The sequence below is a fragment of the Muscardinus avellanarius genome (genome assembly GCF_963383645.1).
Source record: "Muscardinus avellanarius genome assembly, chromosome: 13".
Taxonomy (NCBI): Eukaryota; Metazoa; Chordata; class Mammalia; order Rodentia; family Gliridae; genus Muscardinus; species Muscardinus avellanarius.
Genome location: NC_137799.1, coordinates 8,720,606 through 8,736,038, shown reverse-complemented (window position 1 = coordinate 8,736,038; position 15,433 = coordinate 8,720,606). Strand labels below are relative to the sequence as shown.

Sequence of the window (15,433 nt, the reverse complement as noted above, 5' to 3'; positions counted from 1 at the left end):
CATGGCCTGGCCCAGCAGAAGACATGAGGATACCACCCTGAGGGTCAGAGGAAGAGAGCGATCCGGGAGGCCACTGTCTTGCAGCCATTGGAGGAGAAGAGCCGCTCACCCTCCGGGAAGAAGGTGGTGCTGTCCAGCACGGCCTGGACCACGTCTTCCTGGGGCTCCAGGCCCAGCTGGGCCAGCTCGTTGAGCACGCAGTGCCGCACGTGGTGCCTCTGGAGCGGGAGGAAGGGCACCACGGCGTCCAGTAGGTGTTCCTCCACGATGCCCGAGCGCCAGAAGCCATCTGCAGGGGCGGGTGGGGAGGGGATGCTGGGCCACGACACCCACTGCCTGGGGCGCCTCCCAGGTGCAGGTCACAGGCGAGGTCAGTGTGCCAAACTTCAGACCCCAGGACGGAGCCCCCCCATCCCGTGCCAACTCACGGTGTGGGTTGTCCAGCACGGCCCGGGAGATGATGGGCTCCAGCTCCTGCAGGCTGATCTCCTCGCGGTCCCTGCGGCTGCGCCACGCCTCCAAGGCTACCTGGTTGATCTGCTCGCCACCAGTATTGCTAAAACCATGGGGGACCCAGGCTGAGGATCAAGGCAGGACTAAGGGCCCTCACTTTCCTGGTGCCGCTAACCCATCCTCAGGGCACAGCTCAGCACGGGCGAGCCAGACCCATAGAAGCACTGCCCTCCCCTCTCCAGCTCTGCTGCCCCCAACCATGACGCTTACGGCTGACAAGACCCTTGAGTGTTCCTTAACTGACTTTCTCCCACCCAGTCTCCAGGAGGACAGCGGCCATTAACACCAGCCAGCTGTTCAGAAGAGGAGACAAGCTCAGAGAGGTGGAGCAGTTTTGTCTGAGGGAACACAGCCAGGATCCGGATGAACTGGGCCTAAAGGACTTGAGCCCCATCTCATTTTCCCAGGCCTGTGTCTTCCTGTCCAGAAAAGAGGGATGACTCTTGATGCAGCAGGTCTTCCACAAGGAAGTGGTAAGAGCCAGGCATGGTGGCCCACACCGTGACCCCGTACTTGGGAGGCTGAGATAGGAGGGTCAGAGGTTCAAGGCCAGCCTCAGTAACTTAGTAGAATCCTGTTTTGAAATAAAAGCGGGATGAGGGTATAGCTCCGAGGTAAAATGCCCCTGGATTCTATCCCCAGGACTCCCCAAAAAACAGTGGCAAGGATTCAAAAGATGGAGCCCAGAATGGCTTTAAAAATGTCAAAGGGCAGCTGGGCATGGTGGTGCATGCCTGTAATCTCAGTGCTTGGATGGCTGAGACAGGAGGATCACAGGTTCAATAACAGCCTAAGCAAGTAGTGAGACTCTTACAAAACAGAAATAAAATAGGGCTAGGGAGCCGGGCATGGTGGCGCGTGCGCATAATCCCGGCATTTGGGAGGCTGAGACAGAAGGATCGCAGTTTGTGGCAGCCTCAGCTAGTAAGTGAGGCCCTTTGCAACTCAGTGAGACCCTGTTTCAAAAAAATTAAAAAATATATAAATAAGGGCTGGGGGTGTAGCTTAGAGGTAGAATGCCCCTGGGTTCAATTTCCAGTATCAAAGAAAAAAGAACAGCCAGGCATGGTGGCACACGCTTATAATCCCCGCACTTGGGAGGCTGAGACAGGAGGATCGCACAGGTTCGAAGCCAGCCTCAGCTACTTAGTGAGGCTCTCAGCAACTTAGTGAGACCCTGTTTCCAAATAAAATATAAAAAAGGTCTGGGAGTATAGCCTGGAGGTAGAAAGCTCATGGGTTCTACCCCTGGTACCACCAAAAAAAAAAAAAAAAAGAAAAAGAAAAAGAAAGAAAAGAGAAAATGCCAAAGGACTACGGTGTCCCCAGTGAGAGCTCGAGGGCTTTGTGAAAGCCCCACTGGGCCCAGGAAACAGTCTTCCAGGGGGCTCAGGCCAAGACCAGACAACTGGGCCTGTGAGCAGTGTCCCCTCGCTTGCCCACTGCGATGCCAGCCCTACCTGATGAAGATGAAGATGGCTTTGCGATAGTTGGTCCCGTACACAACCCAGGAGGAGCCCAGGAAGGGTCGCAGGACTTCCATCAGGCCTGGGGGCAGCTTGTCCATCTCATCAAAGAGGAAGAGAGAGCGGCCGCAGGCGGTGAGGTTCCCCTGGACCCAGTTCTTAAGATCCTTCTACGGGGCAAAGACAAGAGTTCCCAAGATCCTCCTCAACCCCCAAACTCTTCCCAAGCCAAGAACTAATTCCCTTCCCAGAGAGATATGGTCTCCTAGACAGCACCAGCTCCATCATGAGACTGATGAAAGGTTGGCCCAGAAAGGGGCAGAGGTGTGCCCAAGGTCACACAGCCAGTCAGCAGGAAATCAGGGACTCAGTGCCTGCCACCTCCGCTCCTTTCAAGACACCTACTGCTTCTTATAACAAGAAGCTCCTTTCTGCCCCCTGAACCTGCCCCATGGTGCCGACAGCTGAAAGAGATCAGCCTGGCAGGTGCCCTGCAATCAACAATAGTAGTCAGAACTAGTATTTACTGAGTGCCTCCGCCCAGCCACAAATTGGGGCTAAGTGCTTTACAGAGAGACGATAATGCAGACTGGCTGGCAGGCACAGGTGCTCCATAAGTAACACCTGCAATTGCAAATGCAATGGTCCTTTACAGCAACTCTGGCCAGTAGGTACCATTATGCCAGAGAGAGAGAGAGAGAGAGAGAGAAAGGAGAGAGAGGAGAGAGAGAGAGAGAGAGAGAGAGAGAGAGAGAGAGAGAGAGAGAGAGAGAGAGAAAGAGAAAGAAGGGAGAAAGGAGAAGGGAGAGAGCACGCTCCATATAGGTAGGTACCATTATGCCAGAGAGAGAGAGCGAGAGAAAGGAGAGAGAGGAGAGAGAAGGAGAGAGAGAGAGAGAGAGAGAGAGAGAGAGAGAGAGAGAAAGGAAGAAGAAGAAGAAGAAGAAGAAGAAGAAGAAGAAGAAGAAGAAGAAGAAGAAGAAGAGAAGAGAGAGGAGAGAGGAGAGAAGAGAGAAGAGAGAAGGGAGAAGAGAGAGCGCGCGCTCCCTGCAGGTAGAATGGCGAATCGCAAGTTCTGTTCTGTTCTGGATCCCGAGTGTGGCAGCCCCAGCGAGCTGAGCGCCCGAGGCAAGTGACCTCCATCACCCCCAACCTCTCCCCGGCCTTGGGCTTAAGACTCATTCCTCAGGGCCTAGCTCCCCATGAGACCGGAAGGAGGTGGTCCAGCCTACCTTGTAGCGCTCGATGTGGCTGGGGTGTGGGAAGTGGATGATGGGGGAAAAGTGGTGCACGTGGGGGCTGCGGAGGCCCCCCTGGAAGAGGTAGCGCGCCAGCAGGGAGCTGACGTAGGACTTGCCGGTGCCGGTCCAGCCGTGCAGGGAGAGGACCAGCGGCTTGGTGGGGGCCGGGTTCTGCACGAAAGCCTTCAGGGACTTCACCACCAGTGCCTTGGCCAAATGCTGGCCGGCCAGGTGCTGGGCGAGGTCACACTCCAGACCTAGGGGCACAGAAGGACTGTCTGAGCTGAGGTCGCGCCCCCACCAAGGCAGAGGGCCACAGGGAAGTCCTGTCTGGAACGTTCGGGACGTCTGTGCAAAAGTGGACCGGGACTGGGGTCGTGGCGGGTCTCTGGCTGCACGGCCACCCTCGGCCTGGCTCGGCTCGGCAGCGCCCCCACCCGGCGGTTCTCTGGATCGCGCCAGCCCAGGTGAGCGCGAGCTGACCACCGGGTGGTCCCAGACCCTGCCCATCCCCGAGGCAGCCTCCGCACGGGCCGCCGTCCACTCCTGGAGGCCCAGCATGTCCCGCGGGGGCCCCGCTGCAACGGCCCCTCCACCGTGGTAAGCCCCCAGGGCCCCATCGGGCCCCCTAAGCCGCGCTCGGCTCCGCGCCAGGCTTGCTCTCAGGTTCCCTGCGAGCCCCCGCCCGCAGGTCCCGCCCGCGGCCCCCTGGCCCAAGGATGCTCGGCCGCGTCCGCCCGCCGCTCCCCGCCCCCGCCCCGGCCCCTCACCCGGCAGGTCGGGCCGGAAGTCGCATTCACAGAAGGCGCCTAAGTTGCAGCGCAGCGAAGCCAGGTCCCAGGCGGCGGCCGCGGCCGAGACCAACCCGAGCAGCCCGAGGAGCGAGCCCCAGGGCCGGCAGCCGCGCGCGGCAGCCGCCATCCGGTGAGGCCCGAGGGGGTCCGGGGCTGCCAACCGTCCGGCCTGTGAACTACAGCTCCCGGCGTGCACCGCTCCAGGCCGCCACGCCCTTGCCTACAACTCCCGGCTACCCCCGCGCGTCTCCAGCCCGCCGCGCCGTCGCCCAGCAGGGGGAGCCCGCGAGCCATCCAATCCGGGCCGGCGACTCGCGTTTCCATGGCTACGGTAACTAGGGGACCCACAGGGTAGCTCAGAAAGAATAAATAAGGGATTATGACCACAAAGGGTGACGTAACAATTATAACAAAAACTTCGGCGGAACCTTACACCTTGCAAAGCGCCTTTTCCAATCCCTTTTATTCCTTTTATTTGACAAAAGAAAGCTAACTGATAATAGCTTTTGGTGAGCACTTCTATGTGCCATTAGCGAAAGGTGCCATATATATTCTACAGTACATACAATGATAAGCAGGCACATAAAGGGTTTGGCCTCTAAAGTAATAAATTATCATTGGTAATCTATTTATATGAAACATGGCTGTCCCTTACCTAGCAGCTACTAAACACACGCTGCTTAACATCAATCCTAGGAGACAGGTTCTATTATTATCCCCATTTTGTTGAAGGGGAATTCGGGACCCAGAGGTTAAGCCTCTTATCCAAGTTCCTCCAGCTACAAAACAGCAGAACTAAACCCACGCCCAGCTGCTGCCAAATATCTAATGCACTGCCATGTGTTACCAGGCTCCATTGGTCAGAGGATTAGAGGCACAGGATCCCAGGCAGCTCAAATTCGGTGAACAGCCTCCTGGGGGTTCGGCCTGGCATTGTGTTCATCTATGTTGTAAGGGAATCAAGAAACTGCCTTCCTGATCTCACGATCCCAGCCTTGAGCCGAACTCGGTGGCACATACCTGTAATACCAGTCCTTGAGAGGCTGAGACAGGAGGATTGCAAGTTCAAGACCCTCAGCAACTTAGCAAGACCCTGTTTTATTTTTTATTTTACTTAATTTTTTTTGTGGTACTAGGGATGGAACCCAAGGGCGTTCTACCTCCAAGTGACACCCTCAGCCCTACTTTTTATTCTTTATTTTGAAACAGGGTCTCATTGAGTTGCAAAGGGGCCTCACTACATTGCTGAGGCTGACCATGAACTGCGATCCTCCTGTCTCAGTCTCCCAAATGCAGGGATTACAGTCAAGCACCACCACGCCTGGCTAAGACCCTGTTTTTGTTGTTGTTGTTGTTGTTTGTTTGTTTTCTTGTTTTTTTGCGGGTCTGGGGATGGAACCCAGGGGTATTCGACCTCCAAGCTACACCCTCTGCCCTATTTTTTATTCTTTATTTTTGAAACCAGGTCTCACTGAGTTGCAGAGAGCCTCACTAAGTAGCTGAGGCTGTCCGTGAATCGCGATCCTCCGGTCTCAGCCTCCCGAATGCTGGGATTACAAGCATGCGCCACCAGGCCCGGCTTTAAGACCCTGTTTTTTTTTTTTTTTTTTTTTTTTTTTGCGGGTCTGGGGATGGAACCCAGGGGCATTTGACCTCTGAGCTACACCCCCTGCCCTATTTTTTATTTTTTATTTTGAAACTGGGTCTCACTGAGTTGCAGAGGCCCTCACTAAGTAGCTGAGGCTGTCTGCAAACCGCGATCCTCCAGGTCTCAGCCTCCCGAATGCTGGGATTACAAGCGTGCACCACCACGCCCGGCAAGACCCTGTTTTAAAAATAAGTGCTGGGGTGTACTCAGAGGTAGAACACCCTTGGTTCAATCTCCAGTACAACAACAACAAAAATTCCTACCTCAGCTGGGCATGGTGGTGCACGCTTGTAATCCCTGCACTTGGGAGGCTGAGACTGGAGGATCGCACAGGTTCGAAGCCAGCCTCAGCTACTTAGTGAGACCCTGTCTCAAAAAAAAAAAAAAAAAATGTCTCGGAGTATAGCCCGAAGGTAGAAAGCCTCTGGGTTCCACCCTCAGTACCACCAAAAAAATAAATAAATAAAAATTCCTACCTCACTCTCCCCAACACACAGTTACACATGCACATGTACATCCACATACATGCATAACCTCAGAGACATATTTTAAAGCTCCCAAAGAACTTAGTAGTTCCCACTGTTTAAAAAAGGAAGCAGCCAGGCGTGATGCCGCACGCTTGTAATCCCCGCGCTTGGGAGGCTGCGACAGGAGGATCTCACAGATTCAAAGCCAGCCTCACTACTTAGTGAGGCTCTCAGCAACTTAGTGAGACCTTGTTTCCAAATAAAATATAAAATAGGTCTGGGATTATAGCCTGGAGGTAGAACCCCTGGGTTCCACCCCCAGTACCACTAAAAAAAAAAAAAAAAAGGAAGCTGGAAGCCAGGCACAGTGGCACACTCCTCTGCTGCAAAATAAAAGAGGGCCGGGCATGGTGGTGCACACCTGTAATCTTAGTACTTGGGAGGCTGAGACAGGAGAATCGAAGTTTTCTGGGCAGCCTCAGGTACTTAGGCCCTCCCCAAATTAGACCTTGTCTCAAAATAAAGAATAAAAAATAGGGCTGGGGGGGTGTCACTCAGAGGTAGAATGCCTCTGGTTTCAGTCCCCAGTACTGTAGTAATTTTTTTTTTTTTTTTTTTTTTTTTTTTTTTGCGGGTCTGGGGTTGGAACCCAGGGGCATTTGACCTCTGAGCTACATCCCCTGCCCTATTTTTTATTCTTTCTTTCTTTCTTTCTTTCTTTCTTTCTTTTTTGGTGGTACTGGGGTTCCTGGAAGCCCTTCTACATCCGGGCTACACTCCCAGACCTATTTTATATTTTTTGAAACAGGGTCTCTTATGCCAGCGCGGCTGGCTTCGAACCTGTGCTATCCTCCTGTCTCCGCCTCCCAAGTGTGGGGATTACAAGCGTGCGCCACCACGCCCGGCGCTTATTCTTTAATTTGAAACAGGGTCTCACTAAGTTGTGGAGGGCCTCACTAAGTAACTGAGGCTGTCCGTGAACTGTGATCCTCCAGTCTCAGCCTCCCAAAAGCTGAGATTTCAAAGGTGTGCCACCACGCCCAGCTCCTATAGTAAATTTAATAAATAAATAAAATAGGGCTGGGGGTGTAGCTCAGAGGTAGAGTGTCCCTGGGTTCAATCCCCAGTGGCACAAAATAAATAAGGGCTGAAGATGTAGCTCAGTGGTGGGCACCCCCCGCTCGTCACTAATGGGAGGGGAGATAAAGGAAATTTAAGAGCTCCAGGGCAGGCGGCCAGCTCGCAGCTTTCCGCATCCTGCTGCTGTGACCCAAGAGAAGTCCCCGCTTCCTCCGGGTCTCATTCTTCCTGAGGAGAGTTGGGCCTAAATTTCCAAAAGTCCTTTCACCCCAAACATCTTAGGTCCTCGTGTGTTTGTGGGAATCATTGCTTTGGCCCCAAGGCAGCGCGCAGGACAGGAGAAGGTAGCACCAGCGTTCCTCCCACTGGATTAGCTACTTCCCCCTCCAGTCATGACAGCCTTGTGATGTTATACTTATTCATAATTACTCAGGGGTAAACACTGTAAAGACTCCAGTATATCTATCTTTCTCTTTTATTATTTTTTGTGTGGTACGAAGGATTGAACCCTGAAGAATTCCACCGTCGAGCTATACCCTCAACCGGATTTGACTTCTTATTGGAAAACAGGGTCTCACTAGGTTGATGGATGAGCGTCTCACTACTTGCTGAGGCTGTCCTTGAACCTGTGATTCTCCTGTCTCTTCCTCCATTTCCTACTTGCTGCATGGCTCCTGACATGATCTATTTTTTTTTTCTTTTTCTTTCTTTTTTTTTTTTTTTTTTGCGCAGTACTGGGAATAAAACCCAGGGGCATTCTACATCCCCAGCCCTATTTCTTATTCTTTATTATTCTTTATTTTGAAACAGGGTCTTGTCTCACTGAACTGCAGAGGGCCTCACTAAGTAGCTGAGGCTGTCCTCGAACCCCGATCCTCTTGTCTCAGCTTCCCAAATGCTGGGATTACCAGCGTGTGGCATGATCTAGAATGTTCCCAGGACTGAAATTTTTGTTGAATATACTCTTTGCCTGAGAAAAAGTGCTTCCTTCTACCCTGGACCCCGTAAGAGACGGAAAAAAAGAGTCATAAAAGTTTATTATATGAAAGAAAGAACATGGCTTCTGTACATCTATTTACAAAACAGACTTATTTACAGCAAAGTGGAGGCCTTGGTGGGTGGGTGGACGCCTGGAGGAGAGGGAGGAGGCACTGGAGCCTCCATGGCTCGGTCCTGGGCGGGAGGCGGGCAGCAGAAGCTGGTGGGAGGAACGAGGTTCCATCCTTCCTGAACGGAGACAGGCATGTGCAGAGTGGCGGAGCCCAGAGTCCACGCGGGACCCCGGAAGTGCAAGGGAGATCCTGGAGTTGAACCCAGAACATTCTTGGGCTGATCACAGTGTCCCTGGGGTGCTCTGGGGAAAGGTCTGAGCCCCTCTGCCTCCGACGCTGTCCACGGCTGCAGAGGGGAAAGGCTCCTGGCGGTCACAGCTCGCTGGAGCGCACGGCAGGCTCCAGCTTATGGGACAGGGCAGTGAGGACTTTGTGGAACTTCTCGTAGCGCCGGGCTTGGCTGCTGCTGGCGCCCTGGCTGCCCCAGAGGAGGCGCATCTGGAACTCCGTGCTGAACACCTCCAGCAGCTCCGGCCGGGGCTGGAACCCTGCAGGGCGGGGCACGAGGTCAGGGGGCCTCTGCCCAGTTGGGGAGGCTGGCGCCCCCACCCTCAGACTCCTATATTCTTCAGGACCTCTTCCAGCCTCAGAGAGGACCTGACAGTTTGTTGATTAACTCAAATATGCCTATTAATATCCAGTTGCTTCCTGGGGACCAGACCCAAGGGAAGGGAGGGGCTCTGCCAACATCCCCAGCCCTTAGAAGATAAAATACTGACGTTAAGTTTTGGGGAGATCCTGGATGAACTATCTTTATTTTACTATTTTTCTATGAATTCCAGGGTTTTTTATCTAAGAAACATATGTACATTTTATAAGTCTGTGTGTGTGTGTGTGTGTGTGTGTGTGTGTGTTTGTGGGAGGGCAGGGGATGGAACCCAGGGGCATCCAACCTCTGAGCTATACCCCCTGCCCTATTTTTTTATTCTTTATTTTGAAGCAGGGTAGCAGGGTCTCACTGAGTTGCAAAGGGCCTCACTAAGTACCTGAGGCTGTCTGTGAACCATGATCCTCCCGTGTCAGCTTCCCAAACGCTGGGATTACAAGTATGGGAGGTTTGCAGGTTTGTGGCCAACCTCACCTACTTAGTGAGGTCCTCCACAATTTAGTGAGGCCGTGCTTCAAAATAAAGAATAAATAAATAGAAATAAAACAGGGCTAGATGTGTAGCTCGGAGGTAGGATGATCCTGGATTCAATCCCCAATACCAAAAATAAAAATAACAATAAAAAATAAAGAAGGCTAAGACAGGAGAAGTGTAGGTTCAAGGACTGCCTTAGCAAGTAGTGAGACTCTCATCAAGCTAGTGAGACCCTTTTTCCAAATAAATAAAATCGGGCCGGGCGTGGTGGCGCATGCTTGTAATCCCCTCGCTTGGGAGGTGGAGACAGGAGGATCACGCAGGTTTGAAGCCAGGCTCGCTGGCTTAAGAGACCCTGTTTCCAAATAAAAATATAAAATAGGTCTGGGAGTGAAACCCGGAAGTAGAAGGGCTTCCAGGAACCCCAGTACCACAAAAAGAAGAAGAAGAAGAAGAAGAAGAAGAAGAAGAAGAAGAAGAAGAAGAAGAGGAAGAAGAAATAGAAATAAAATCAGGCTGGGGGTATAACTCCAAAGTGGAATGCCTCTGGGTTCAATCCCCAGTTCCACAAAAAATAATAAATAGAAAGATAAAATATACCAGATTATTTAGTGTTTACCCCTGAGTAATTATTAAAAAAATTTTTTGTGGTACTGGGGATTGAAACCAAGGGCATTCTCCCTCTGAGCTATACCCCCAGCCCTGTTTTTTATTCTCCATTTTGAAACAGGGTCTCACTGGGTGGTAAAGGCCCTCACTCAGTAGCTGAAGCTGTCTGCAAACCGCGATCCTCCTGTCTCAGCCTCCCTAGTAGTGAGAGTACAAGGGTGCGCCTCCACACCCGGCTTGTGAATACATTTTAAGCCTTACTTTTTCTCATCTGTAATTTCTAATTTGTCTTAGTTTTTGTGACCTAACACCAAAAAGCAGTAATAGAGCATCTGAAAACATTTCCCCTCTGCCCTTTCACGACGTTTCAACTAGACCAAGCGCCTTGAAGACCCACGGTTCTGTCTGCACCCGGGGGCCCAGGCTGGGCGCCTGTAAAGCAGGCCAGTCAGGCACCCACTTCCAAGATGAGAAGGCGGAGGCTCTGCCAAGCCGGGAGGCGGGGCCAAGATGCTCTGCGCTGCTCTGTGGCCACGCCCTCCCGGACCACCTTCCCGGGGCTCAGGCCATGGGGGCGGGGAGCCAGGCCACTCACCCTGCAGCTTGGCCTCGGCGTTGGTGTGGTAGAGGCCTCCGTGCTGCGCCACGGTGCGGGCGGCCTCCAGGTGGGCCAGCACCACCTCCACGCCGCGCTCCGTGCTGCCCCAGGGCTCGGGGCCCTCGGCCGGCGCCGAGTCCCACTCCAGCAGGGTGATGACAGGCAGCACGTGGGGAAAAGCGGTGTTGCTCAGCGGCGGGCCTTCTGCAGGGGCAGAGACCGCAGGGGCCTTAGGGACCCTGCCCCACCCACCGCAGCCCCAGCCTGGTCGCCCTTTCAGGTTCCCTGGGACCCGCGCGGCTCTGATGCACTCCCTGCGGGGCTGAGTCAGGACTTGGACAGGGAGCACAGGTAGAAAAGTGAGCGCCGCAGGCTCTTCCCGCCGACGATGGGGAAGTCCGTGCCAGCCCAGAGAGGGCTGGCACCTGCCCGAGGTCACACAGCGAGGCGGGGAGGTACCTTTGCCCTCGTTGAGGCTCTTGAGGAAAGGCTTGAGCGTCTTCTCGTACAGGATGGCGCCCTCTGTGTGTCGCTGCCGCAGGGTCACCCAGGTCTGCTCCAGCCGGGAGATCTGGGGGGGATCAGGCCGTGAGAGGCCAACCAGGGAAGGGGCCTGCGTGGCCGCTGGCCACAGGGGTTAGAATCCCCATCCTGGCCCCATGTGTGCACCAGGACGGCGCTACCACCTTCTGTAGGTCTCCCATGAACCACCACAACAGCCCATTCTATAGACGAGGGGACTAGGGCTCAGGGTGGGACGGCCTGGCCAGCACCGAGAGCAGAGCCGCTGCCCGCCCTGGGCCTGCTCCTCCTGCTTGGCAGGCACGGGAGAGGTGTGTGGTGTGGGCTCATCATCCGAAATCAGCTCAAATCCTCAAGCGTTCAGCCACGGACTGTGTCGTCTCAGGCAAGAACTGCTCCCTTTCCAATAGCAGAGGCGCCTATCTTTCGAGACCCTTCAGGGACCCATGTTGGCACAGACTTGGTGTGGCATCCACACAGGGTAAGTGCTCGGCGAATGATGTCGGTTTTATGTGTTTGTTTAATGATAGGATGGAGATTGAACAGAGGAGTGTTCTGCTTCTGAGCTACATTCCTAGCCTTTTAAACACTTTTATTTTAAGCCAGGCGTGGTGGCGCACACTTGTCATCCCAGCATTCTGGAGGCTGAGACCGGAGTATCGCTGTTCGTGGACAGCCTCAGCCACTTAGTGAGGTGCTTTGCAACTCAATGAGACCCTGTTTCAAAATAAAAATTTTAAAAATAGGGCTGGGGTGTAGCCTGGAGGTAGAATGCCCCTGGGTTCCATCCCCAGACCTGCAAAAAAACAAACTTTTTTTTTTGTGCGTGTGTGTGTGTGTGGTACTGGGGGTGGAACCCAGAGGCTTTCTACCTCCAGGCTATACTCCCAGACTTTTTTTATATTTTATTTGGAAACAGGGTCTCACTAAGTTGCTGAGGCTGGCTTCGAACCTGTGAGATCTTCCTGTCTCAGCCTCCCAAGCGTGGGGATTACAAGCGTGCGCCACCACGCCCGGCATAAACAAACTTTTATTTTAGGCCAGGCATGGTGGTGCACGCTTTTAATCCCAGTCCTTGGGAGGCTGAGACAGGAGGATCACAGGTTCACAGCCAGCCTCAGCTACTTAGTGAGGCCCTCCCCAATTTAGTGAGACCTTGTTTCAAATAAATAAATAAATAAATAAATAAATAAATAAATAAATAAATAAATAAATATAGAGGTTCAAAGCCAGCCACACTGGCTTAAGAGACCCTGTTTCCAAAATAAAAAGTATAAAAATTAGGTCTGGGAATGTAGACCGGAGGTAGAAGGGCTTCCAGAAACCCCAGTACCACCAAAAAAAAAAAAAGGCTAGGGGTGTAGCTCGGGGGTACACTGCCCCTGGGTTCATCCCCTAATACTGCAAAAAAAAAAAAAAAAAAACTTTAATTTTATTTTGTGACGGGGTCTTACTAAGTTGCTGGGGCTGGCCTAGAACTTATAATTCTCCAGCCTCCCCAGGAGCTGGAATCACAGGTGAGTGCCACCTGTGCCCGGCTTCTGCACACTCTAAACTCATAGAATGCTTTCATTCATCTGTCTTACAAGTGAGGAAACTGAGGCCTGGAGAAGGAAAAGAACTTGGTCAGCACTGAGAAAACTTGGTTCTCCCGATTACTCTTTCACCAAAGATGCCTAGAAACTTATAAGCTCGTCCAGCCCCCACACACAGCCCTCCCGAGGCTCGAGCCCTGGGGCTCTTCCAGACAGTCCAGGGGACTGGGGCTCTAGGCGGGCCCTCCGTACCTGGGCCATCTCCAGGGCGGCCATGACCGCAGCAAAGCTGAACATGTTGCCCATGGTCCCGCGCAGCTCGGCCGCCAGCTGGATGGTCTTGTGCAGCAGCGCCGCGCGCTCCTCCGCGGAGCCGGTGCAGCCCAGGATGTCCACGGCCAGCATGATGGACATGGTGTGGAACCTGTCAGAGACGGGTCAGAGGGGCGGGGCCGAGGACGTGAGAGGTTTGCTAGGGCTGCAGGGCTAGGGGGCGTGGCCAGAAGGGGAGGGGCGAGGCTCGGGGCTCTGATTGGTCAGTACGAGTCAGGGCGGGACCGGGACACCAGGCCCGTGACACCAGGCCCGGGACCGGGACACCAGGCCTGTGATCACTGGAATTCCTCATGGCAGAGCTGTTTAGAGAATAAACCAAAACACGCTAGAAATGGTGGGCGGGGCCGGGGCTGATGTCAAGGGGATGCAAATGAGAAAGGGTTCAGTGTTTGGGAAACCTGGAATGCGCTGGCTGGATGCTGAGGGCTGCGATTGGCCAAGGATGGGAGGCGTGGCCAGGACACCCCCCCCCCTCCGCTGGGCTGTGGGCTGCCCCGCCGAGGGGCCACTGGCCACTCACTGCTGAAGGGGCTTAGGGGGCCCGGGTGTGCCGGTGTTTGCCCTACCTTTCCAGCAGGTCTAGTCGTAGCTGCCGGCCATGGGGGAGGGTGAGCAGCTCCATGCCCCAGCGGACTCCCATTAGGGTCTGCATCTCCTTGGTAACGCCCAGTATCCTAGCAACCTGCAAGGACGCCCAGAGGGCTGATTAATTTCCTGTCAGGGCTGGCCCGGCCCTTGGGAGTCGGAGAGCTTTATCTAAGAGGGTAGCCTGGCTAACTCTGACGCGAAGCGAGTGAGTCCGCCCTTCTGAGCGAGCCTCAAATTTCCCCATCCGTGAAATGGGGGATTCGTGGGGAAACGCCCAGGGAGGCTCTGCACGTTAAGTACTCCGTTAAGGCTAAAGACCAAGAGGCAGGGAAGAAACGGGATTGCGCAAGGCAGACACCGGACCTAGACGCAGGCGCCTCCTCCTGCCCAGAGCGCTGCATGGAGCGACATCTCTGCCTCGTCCCTTTCTCATCTCTTGACCCCTGAGAACAGGGTAGCTAAGTAGTAAGTTCCTCCAAAACTTCAGGGGGAGAAACTGGGGGCACTGAGAGACTGGGGTCCTTCGGAGGTCAAAGGCATCCCAAAAATCAAAGGCCCTGCCTGGCCTTGGCGATTCATGGGCCCAGAGAGTGTTTTTGCTTGTGTCTCCACTAGGTGGCGAGGGGGCGGGGAGTCGGGCTCCTCCAGCCCCCGACCAGCAGGGTGACTTTCATAGGGCTGGCTGCGGGCTCTGAGAGGTGCCAACCTCAGGGAAACAGACTCCACTGGGTGTCAGGACTCCCCAGTTCCCGTGCCAAATGGACAGCTGGAGGAAACGAGAATATCTTGGGCTCTTAGATTTGGGTTTGGTTTTTTGTTGTTTTTGTTTTTCTGGTATTGGGGATTGATCCCAGGGGCAGTCTAACCTCCAAGCTCCACCTCCAGCCATTTTTAATTTAAATTTTTGGTGGTCCTGGAGGTGGAAGGGGCTTCCTACCTCCGGGCTATACTCCCAGACCTATTTTATACTTTACTTGGAAAAAGGATCTCACTAAATTGCTGAGAGCCTCACTACTGTCTCAGCCTCCCAAGTGCTGGGATTACAAGCGTGTGCCACCACACCCGGCCCTTCTTTATTTTTATTTTGAAACAGGATCTCATTAAGTTGCAGAGGGCCTCACTACGTTGCTCTAGCTGGCCACAAACCTGCAATTCTCCTGGCTCAGCCTCCCAAATACTGGGATTACAGGTGTGCACCACCACACCTGGGCTTTTTATATATATACTGGGGATTGAACCCAGGGCCATTCTACCCCCAAGCTACATCCCAGACACCCCCATTTGTTTTGGAAACCCAGGCATGGTGGCACACTCTTGTAATCCCAATACTTGGAAGGCTGAGACAGGGGGAAGGTAGAATACCCCTGAGTTCCATCCTTACCACACACACACACACAAATTATTTTGAAACAGGTTCTCACTAAGTGGCTGAGGCTGGCTTTGAACTTGCCAGCCTCCTAGCTCAGCCTCCCAAGTACTAGGACTGCAGTGTGCACACCACGCCTGGCTTTTTTCCTTTCCTTTCCTTTCCTTTTCTTTCTTCCTTCCTTTCTTTTTTTTTTTTTTTTTTTTTTTTTTGTGTGTGTGTGTGTGTGTGGTACTGGGGATGGAACCAGGTAGGAGCATCTACCTCTGAACTACACTCCCATCCCTATTATTTTTAAAATTTTATTTCATTTATTTGAAGTACTGGGGATTAAACCCATGGATGTTGTACCTCTGAGCTATACTCCCAGCCCTATTTTTTATTCTTTTTTTTTTTTTTTTTTTTTTTTTGGTGGTGGTACTGGGGTTCCTGGAAACCCTTCTACTTCCGGGCTACACTCCCAGACCTTTTTTTATA

At 53.3% G+C, this 15,433-nt stretch overlaps 2 protein-coding genes across 9 annotated transcripts in view; both read right to left on the bottom strand.

The window, feature by feature from the left end:
* Window positions 1-44: 44 nt before the first annotated feature.
* TOR2A (torsin family 2 member A) lies at window positions 45-4,141 on the bottom strand (the record flags this gene model as incomplete). Of its 3 annotated transcripts, none has more annotated exons than XM_080708684.1 (5): window positions 45-289; window positions 429-556; window positions 1,974-2,149; window positions 3,212-3,477; window positions 3,991-4,141. In XM_080708684.1, the coding sequence occupies 5 exons, from the start codon at window positions 4,139-4,141 to the stop codon at window positions 45-47; spliced, it is 966 nt and encodes a 321-aa protein (XP_080564810.1). The 3 variants fall into 3 exon arrangements, with proteins under 3 accessions (XP_080564810.1, XP_080564811.1, XP_080564812.1); XM_080708685.1 differs by having other exon boundaries at window positions 1,974-2,146; XM_080708686.1 differs by having other exon boundaries at window positions 3,212-3,342.
* Window positions 4,142-8,633: 4,492 nt separating this feature from the next.
* SH2D3C (SH2 domain containing 3C) overlaps window positions 8,634-15,433 on the bottom strand; it is a gene marked incomplete at both ends in the record, with an annotated part of 36,738 nt that continues 29,938 nt past the window's right edge. For all 6 annotated transcript variants that reach the window (XM_080708632.1, XM_080708633.1, XM_080708637.1 and 3 more), the window contains 5 exons: window positions 8,634-8,809; window positions 10,607-10,813; window positions 11,069-11,180; window positions 12,919-13,090; window positions 13,569-13,684. In XM_080708632.1, coding sequence (XP_080564758.1) covers window positions 8,634-8,809; window positions 10,607-10,813; window positions 11,069-11,180; window positions 12,919-13,090; window positions 13,569-13,684 — 783 coding nt within the window. The remainder of the gene's footprint in view (window positions 8,810-10,606; window positions 10,814-11,068; window positions 11,181-12,918; window positions 13,091-13,568; window positions 13,685-15,433) is intronic.